Raw genomic sequence first — 8,844 nt, 5'->3', positions numbered from 1 at the left:
TTAATATACAAATTTATTAATCAATTTTAAAATAGATTTTTTTGACTAAATTTTAAAAATTATCAAACCGACACCGACGAGAGAACCTTCATACCTCTTTTCTTCCTTTCCTTGAGTCTCCCGTTCTTCTTATTTCTTTATTTTTTTTCCTTATTATTTTTCCCATTCAATTATTCTTAGACCTTGAACATCTGGGTTCTACAAAAAATGATCGTTCGATTGGTCAATTTTTTTTAAATCTAAAGAAAATGAATTTACCACATGTACTAATTGGTCAAATATTAAACGTCAATTTTGTGTTTAAATTGACTCATATGAATCGGTAGGTGGTACCATTTACCGACTCTTTTTTACTATTTACCACAATGATAAATAAATAAATGCTACTTACTAAAAGTTTAGAAATTAAATGATTACACAATTTAAACGACAATTAATAGATAAATTATTAAAGTTTTATGGGTAAATAGTAATTTTAATTAAAGATAGAGGTCAAATATGGTTTAACACAGTACACAATGGAAGGGTAAAAAGGTCTTTTGGCAATGAAATTTAGCGGTACTTTTCCAAATTTCGAAATAGCGTGGTAGCTAAGAGCCTGGAAATGGATGAACGAATGTTAGGAGAATCCAACAAATTTTCTGTTCTTTGGTGACATTTTTTTTGGACCGGGAAAAAGAAGGAAGGGCAGCAGCTATTGCAATAGCGAAATCAGGCCCTTTCATTTTCTTGATTCCCAAACAGACCCGTTAATTTCGGGAAGAATCTGAGGAAAATTTGATGGAAAATTCTAATAGGGCTGAAGCTGAACGATTGCTTGGAATCGCTGAGAAACTCTTGCAAAATCGTGATTTTACCGGCTCCAAAGATTTTGCAATCTTAGCTCAAGAAACAGAGCCTCTTTTGGATGGTTCCGATCAGATCTTAGCTGTTGTGGATGTGCTGTTGGCGTCGGACAAGAGAATCAATAACCACAATGATTGGTATTCGATTCTTCAGGTTGAACGGCGATCTGATGATTCAGATCTCATCAAGAAACAGTATCGGAAGCTTGCGTTACTTCTACATCCAGATAAGAATAAATTTCCTTACGCCGATCAAGCTTTCAAGCTGGTTGCAGATTCGTGGGCAGTATTGTCCGATCACTCGAAGAAATCGCTTTACGATGACGAGCTCAATCTCTTTGATAAGATGGATTTGTCTGAGCAGAACAAATTGCCCGTGCGCCGAAGCCAACGCTCCAGTGGGAAGAAGCAGCAAGAGTTTGAGAGCAACGACAGTGCCAACGCCGATCTATCTCCAAATCAGCGGATGAAATTATCGAGTTTCTGGACCGCATGCCCTTACTGTTTCGTACTATTCGAGTATCCTAGGGTTTACGAGGGCTGCTGTTTGCGGTGTCAGAATTGCAAGAGGGCATTTCAGGCAGTGTTGCTGCCGTCCCTTCCGCCGCTGGTTCACGGCCAAGAAGCCTACTATTGCTGCTGGGGATTCTTTCCGATGGGGTTTTCGGCTCAAAATCCCGAGAAAAGTGAGAAGGGCACCGAAACAACGCCGCCAGCAGCGGCGTTCCCCAATTGGATGCCCCCAATATTCTCGAACAAGCCGCAAGAAAATAGTAGGAATGGAGAAACGACGCCCCTGGCGGCGGCAACCACGGCGGGTATAGAGAGAATGGCTGTAAATGCTCCTCCTGTTGCTAGCGCTCGGATAGCGAGGGGCACTGGCACAAGTAAGAAGAGGGGCAGGCCAAAGAAACCTTCGATTGCAGCCTAAGTTGTAAATTTTGTCAGGAATAATGATAACATTTATGGAGCCGATTGGAAATCTCTGATTCACGTTGTTGTAGTCTTTATATATTAAGCGATTATGTCCAGGTGGGCGAGTTAGAACAAAGAAGGCTGAAGCTGGGGAAACCTGAGGTAACCTTTCGTTTGTAATGTGGGCCTTCTGTTTTTTTATGTTGATTTTAGGCTTCAGATGTAGAAAATTAGATGGGTAGTTCCTGATTTTCTTCTACATGTTGATATGTAATATGTAACTTTATTCAAACCAGCAATGATAATTTGGAGTTTTTATCCAACCCCATTTGATTGAGGCTGCACTTACTGACACCTTCTGTGCAGTTTGCAATGGCCACAGCACATTGCCTGCTTATCATATCATGAACTAAACCATGAACTCCAAATGGGAGTTGCCCATTTCACAGTTAGTAGTAGGGGCCTTGATCCTTCTTCTTGAACTAAATTATGAAGTCGCCCGTAGCAAGTCGGCGCAAGCACCAACTATATTGAAGTAGCCTTTCTACTAACTTTGCTATTGTGTCTTGATGTTTCTGTATACTAATTTTTTGAAGTTTTCTTTGCTTTTACAATGATTAATCTGTGCACAATGGTGGATTATTAGGGATATAGTTTAATGATGTTATGAACGGTTGTTTAAAGAAGGAGTAAACCTTGCTTGGAGCGTTTTCATATTGCCAAGTTCAAGGCTTCTTATTGGTGTTCTCTGTAATTTGTTCGAGTCCTTTTCTCGTGGAGTGATATCTGTTTTAGTTCAAGTGCTTTTATTCACATTGCATTTGACACTTTGTTTCTGTTTTTGTACTCTTTTTCTTTCGGAGTTTGTATCTCGAACATTATGTCCTTTTCATTTGTCGATGAAAAGTTTGTTTCCTGTTAGAAAAAATGAAGAGGCTGCCTTGCTTTCAGCATCATATTGTTGGAGAGTCAATTATTGACCTTTTTTCTTTAATCCATTATCTTGTTTACCTAACTGCTTAAGCATTGCTCTTCTTCTATCCATTATTAGTGTCAAACTAGTAAAATTGACTACAGCCAAGCTCTTCCCTCCAATCAATGCCTGATTTCTGATCAACTTTAGTTGGTGATTAGTTCAAAACCACACGTCTCTTATGTTATGTGCCTATCAGCATCATGATTTATTAGTTGATGTGTTGAGTCTAAAACTCAAACTTATGACTTATTACTGTTGGCCTTCATAGTTCTGTTTGCAAGCGATATGAAGTGGATACATTTTTAACCTTGTATAAAATCAACTCGAGAAATGTTATGGTTCTTTTCTTTGGATCTGTCTATGCATTTTTGCAATCTGGTTATGGGCCATAGTTGCTTCCCTTTGGTCCCTCAGGAATCTCTTATTTTCAAGTAGGGTGGGGATGCTGGTATAGGAGAATTTTTGGTACTGCTAGTTTGAAGTATATATATTCCCTTCATTAGTTTAAGGTAGATAAAGTCTTTTATTCTGTGAGATATACAGTATTTGATTATTTTAGCTGAAGGAAGTTTGTACGGTGGTGTTACCATAAATTTTCCATGAAGAACGATCTTGATGTGTTCTATAGATTGTACACCTGCGCCTTTTGGTTTTTAAAACTGTACGTTTCCCATCAAAAAATTGAAAATGTTCTCTGTTGGGCAACATTAGAAAACGAGTTGTAAATTCTCCATTGAAGTGTTAGGATGCATATTTTAAAAGGATTTCACATGAGGATCTGTGATATCCACATTGGTTGGGGAGGAGAACGAAACATCCTTTATAAGGGTGTGGAAACCTTCCCCTATCAGACGCGTTTTAAAGCCTTAAGGTGAAGTTGGAAAGGGAAAGGCCAAAGAGTACAATATCGACTAGCGGTGGGCTTGGGCCATTATCGGATCAGAAGCTCTTGATTTACTTTCTTCCCTACTTTTCATTGCTAGCTCGGGGCAATGAGGAATAAAGTGAATTCTTGCTAATTTGGCTGATTTCTGTCTGATGAGCTAGATTTTAACTTGCTCTGCTGGATATTATATAGGATGGTGTGAAGTTTATAAGATATGCTTCCATTAGAAAACCCAGTTTCTAAATACTATCGAGCGTGCAGCATATCGATCCTGGCAATTTCAATATCTTCAAGAGCATGCTCGGAGAAAGTTCTTGTAGATTATAGATTTTTGTTTCTACTTGTTTCTACTTAACCCATTTGATTTAGGGCTGGACATAGCAATTTTTGTTTCCAAAGAAAGTACGTTACTCGACAGTTTCGTTTTCGCCCCGAGCGATCTATAAGGATCTGGTACGTTCTATTCCGCTCTATTATATTGCTATCCTGTGAGAAAAAAGTCATTTCTGGCCTACTTGATTGCTTTATCTCTGATGGGTAGTCTCCAACTACAAATTCTACTGTTGATATTTGTTTTGTTTGTACTTGCAGATGATCAAGGGAAGGAAAATATGGGCTTCGCTTATTCAAGGTTGGTTCACTTTCTCACCCACTTTGTGTTAATGGCATTTCTTGTTAGCCACTAAGCAACTTGAAGGAGAAAAGAAAGGCATTATGGAGTAAGGAATGAATGATAGGGGGATTTAGACCATCTTATTTTGGGCAATCACTGTTTAACTGTTTGAAGTTATTTGTGTGTAAAGTTCTTGAGAATAGGTGGAAAGGGTGGGGAAAGATGGTGGTGGGTGTTCTTAGAAGTCTGGTGTGGATAATGGGTTTGGAAGCTAAGCTATCATGTCATGTTACTTCATATCCTTTTTGCCTTCCAAAAGATCAAATTTCACACTTCATTATTCCTCCTCCATTCCACCCTTTCACATGTCTTTGCCAGACCACAAAACTGATGGGTGTGGGTCTTTCCTCTCATTTCCTTTTCTATTTGATACTCTAAATCCAAACCCAAAAACCCTCTCATCTCGAAATCACCTCAAAAAACCTGTAACGAGCTTAATTCTCGTCTTAGGTCGACGGATCTTCTCCATTGAAAGATCCCCTATATGGATAATACACACTCCAGTTCAACGAGTTTAATTCTAATTGTTTTGTTTCGAAGCAAACCACGAGGCGGTTCGTCCTATTCATATATTCACGACAAAGAAACACTGGATTCTCTTTTGGGTAGGCCCTAAAAGGAGAAGGAAGGCTGGAATGTCAATCGGCGTCTATTATTAAATTCACCTGACTCGATAGTACCCCATTTTTTGAACGTCCGGTGACTTCAAAGTCACTAAATGGATAAGTTGTCAATCCCTAAAACAGACTATGTAATGTACTTTATCAGCAGGGTTACGGGTGGGCATTTTACTAGAGGCTACGTATCGTCGTCAATCTCACAATTTTGAAACGAGTTTTTTTTCTCTCGTATATCGAACAAGCATTAGGGGTCTAATTGAACCAGTGTGTGATAATAATAATAATAATAAAAGAAATTAGAATGATATAATGGGACAAAATGAAAGTAGTTTGGAAGCCAATGGGATAAGCGAAGAAATGATGGACCACCGAATAAATAATAAATAAAATTAAAGAATCTGTCTTTCCAAAATTCAAAAGTCTACAAAGTGGAGAAGTGGATATCAAATCTTCCATTTATAGAAACAGTCCTAGAATTGTCCTTATCCCCCATTTTTCTTTTTTAATTAAAACATAAATAAACAATAAATGCTATTTTATTTATTTATTTATTTTGTTATATTATTAACACCTTAATTTTATTTTTTTAAAATAAATAATGATTCTAAAGTTGAGGTAAAAGGAAAAGTAAAATATTAAATTCTTTTATTTTATTAGGTAAATAATCTTTTCTAAATCTGTTTGTCAATCTTTTAATTTTTTTTTTATGTGGTAAATATTTCTTTATTCATGCAAAATATTTAATTGCATTATTAAAGTTGGAATAATTTGGCATTTATCTCCTCCTAATATAATTTAAATAATATCTTTGTCACCTTTACATTTTCTTTCGTCATTCAGTTATAAACAAACTGTATTGAGCGACAGATAAATTTATTTATTATTATTTTTGGTCATAGCTATACAATTTGATATTAGCCGTTCACATACAAGTTACTAATTCGTTTTTCGGTAATGAGGAGAGGGAACATAAAATATATTTTTCTCGTTAATTTAATAGAGACGTGTGTATAAGTTTTATGTTCAATAATCTTTAACTTACTTTCTACTTGGATTATTCTCGTATTTTAGGCATAACGCTCATATTAACGAGCTATTAAAATGAACTAACTATATATCATATGGTTCGGGTATTCATCTTGTTTTGCTCGTACCACACATTAAACAAGTGAAAAAAAGAGCTCACCTAATATGAAATAAAAGATTTAAATATTTATTAATGATTTTTTAAAACACATTAAATCAAATACTTATAATATTATTAAATTTAGAAATACATTAAAATTATTTTAGAAAATTAAAAAAAAAAAAACTATTTTTAAAATTATTGAGCAAAAATAAGAATTTGTCCCGAACATTCTACATAGCCTTTCTCTCTCCTAATTATGATTTTTAATAATATTATAATATATATATATATATATATATATATATATATATTATAATGTTAAAAAAACAAAAAGAAAATTCATGCAGAGAATGCTTGTTTGAAGGATCTAAATCCAGAGAAAGCCGAGGCCTCAACATGTTCCCAAAACCCCACCATCAACCACCGCCCCATTTCCAGCCCTTTCCCCGCCCCTTCTCCGTCGCGGCCACTCCGCCACCGCGCGATTCTTCCACCGCCGCCGATGAAGATTCCACCACCGGCCACTCGCCTCTCACGCGCGCTATGCTCCCCAAAGAACCGGCCTCCGGCGGCGACGGAGCTTCTATCGAGGTCGTTCGCCGTCCCCGTGGTCGACCTCCGGGATCCAAAAACAAGCCGAAGGCAGCCGCCGTTGTCGTCGCTGCACGCGACGCCGAGGCGGCGATGAGTCCTTATGTGCTCGAAGTTCCTGGCGGCAGTGATATCGTCGAGGCTATTTCCCGATTCTGCCGCCGCAGAAACACAGGGCTCTGTATTCTCAACGCTTACGGAACCGTCGCCGATGTCACACTCCGGCAGCCGTCCTCATCTCCGGTGGCGACCGTCACTTTCCATGGACGATTCGATATCCTTTCCGTCTGCGCTACTTTTGTTCCTCATACGACGTCGTTTCCAATCCCTAACGGATTCACCATCACGCTAGCAGGGCCGCAGGGCCAGATCTTCGGCGGTTTGGTTGCTGGAGCTTTAATCGGAGCCGGAACCGTCTTTGTAATAGCTGCCTCATTCAACAATCCCTCCTATCAACGGCTTCCATCAGAGGACGAGGTCAGAAAATCAGGCTTCAGCGATGTCGAAGAAGATCACTCTCCACCGATCTCCGGTGGAAAAGATAGCGAAAACACCAACGCCGCAGCCGATACCTGCGGCCTGCTGCCGATGTACAGTACTCACTCTTCCTCCGACGCAATATGGTCCCGACAACCAGCGGCGCCGCCGCACCACCGCCAGTACTAATACTTCGATTCCCCTGTTAATTTGTTGATCTGAATCTCTCTGTGTGTCTGTTTTTGAATCGGTGAAATTTTGTTGTGGTTGGGTTGCGGCTGTGATTTTTGTTGTGATAAAATTAAAAGTTATTTAGAAGATGAAATTTGTTTGAAGGAATCAAGAGAAGAGAGCGTTCCATGATCGGAGATTGATTATTGATTCTTGAAATTGGGATTGGGATTGAATGTTGATGAAATTATTGGCTGATGGGTAATTGGAAGCGCTGCTTTTATCATTAATGTTTATGGAAGAAAAGACTTAGCGTTTCATTTCAGACTGCTGCTGTTCAACCATGAGTATCTGTGCTTTGCCTCTGCCAATTGCAGCCTTTCCTTTTCCTTCTTTTCTTTTCTTTTTTCATAAGAAATGTGAAAGAATTGTGTAGTTGGGCGCTAACCAGAAAAACTCGATCAATCCAACCGGTTCAGTTTCGTTCCTTTCATCGGTTCAGACGTTCAGATACGGTCTCAATTGGTCTTTCCACCCGTTCAGTTGGGGTCGAAATAGGTCCTGCATGAGACGAGTTGAGTTGAATTGGGTTTAACTTTGAATTCAATGAATTTTTTAATAATCTGATCAATCCGACCAGTCTTGACCCATCGTTCTATTGGTTGAGTTGCAGTCTCGATCGGTCCTTCTACCGGTTGAGTTACCGTTTCGACCCGTTAAGTTGGGTATAACTTATTTAAATAAGGTTGAATTCAAATAATTGAAAACTTAGAGTTGCGGTTTAATGAACTTTTTAATAATCCGATCAATCCAACCAGTTCAAATTCGGTCTTTTTATCTTGGTCTTTCCACCAGTTCAATTGTGTTCGAGATAGGTTCTAGTTGAGTTGGGTTGAATTCAAATAATTGAAAATTTTATGAGTTGCGGTTTGATGAATTTTTTTAATAATTCGACGAGTCTCCACCCGTTAAGTTAAGTTCGAATTAAGTGAAATAAAATTATTAGTTTTATTTTGGTGTAATTAGTTTATGCATTGAAGAGAGTGAGGGAAGGGGTAGGTGTGGGGAGGTGTAGGGTTGTAGGAGGGCAGCCTAATAATCTATCAATCTTATCTCTTTTTCTATCTCTTCATCCCATTACNTTTCAACTTCACTTCTAACCAGTTTTTTTTTTTTTTTTTTTTTTTATTATTATTCTTTTCTCTTTCCTCTCAAACCCTAAATATTTCACCATCTTTATCCATCTATTTTATTTTATGCTTCTAAATCAAACCCTAAATTTTGTTTCTTAATTCTTATTTTAAATGAGCTTTAAAGTTTTAGTTGATAAAGCTCTCTTATATAAATTGATTTAAAATCAATTAATAACATACCTAGTTCGATAGAATTCTTATAAATAACTCAAAGTTACACCAGATGAATTCGAACTCCACGTCATAAAAGCCAAATTTATGAATAATCATCGGTATCAAAAAACGAGACCAATGGAATTGGATTTGGATTTGGATTTTGGACGAAGATAAATGAACAAAAAAAAAAAAAAAAAAAAAAAAAAAAAAAA

The 8,844-nt window shown here is 37.6% G+C and overlaps 2 protein-coding genes across 2 annotated transcripts; both read left to right on the top strand.

Annotated features, from left to right (window-relative positions):
* Positions 1-524: 524 nt before the first annotated feature.
* Positions 525-2,088, top strand: LOC111480992. The gene has a single exon (XM_023126243.1). The coding sequence runs from the start codon at positions 781-783 to the stop codon at positions 1,774-1,776; it is 996 nt and encodes a 331-aa protein (XP_022982011.1). The 5' UTR covers positions 525-780; the 3' UTR covers positions 1,777-2,088.
* Positions 2,089-6,370: 4,282 nt separating this feature from the next.
* LOC111481258 (AT-hook motif nuclear-localized protein 28-like) lies at positions 6,371-7,569 on the top strand. Its single transcript, XM_023126661.1, has one exon. It carries the CDS (start codon positions 6,441-6,443, stop codon positions 7,299-7,301), a length of 861 nt encoding a protein of 286 aa, XP_022982429.1. The 5' UTR covers positions 6,371-6,440; the 3' UTR covers positions 7,302-7,569.
* The last annotated feature ends 1,275 nt before the right edge of the window (positions 7,570-8,844 follow it).

The sequence above is a fragment of the Cucurbita maxima genome, unplaced genomic scaffold (genome assembly GCF_002738345.1).
Source record: "Cucurbita maxima cultivar Rimu unplaced genomic scaffold, Cmax_1.0 Cma_Scf00006, whole genome shotgun sequence".
In the NCBI taxonomy this organism is placed as follows: domain Eukaryota; kingdom Viridiplantae; phylum Streptophyta; class Magnoliopsida; order Cucurbitales; family Cucurbitaceae; genus Cucurbita; species Cucurbita maxima.
The sequence above is the reverse complement of the archived record's forward strand: the minus strand, read 5'-3'. Positions and strand labels throughout refer to the sequence as shown.

Bases quoted from the DNA above. Each gene is read 5' to 3' on its own strand.
- LOC111480992 (XM_023126243.1), top strand. From the start codon at position 781: ATGGAAAATTCTAATAGGGCTGAAGCTGAACGATTGCTTGGAATCGCT.
- LOC111481258 (XM_023126661.1), top strand. From the start codon at position 6,441: ATGTTCCCAAAACCCCACCATCAACCACCGCCCCATTTCCAGCCCTTT.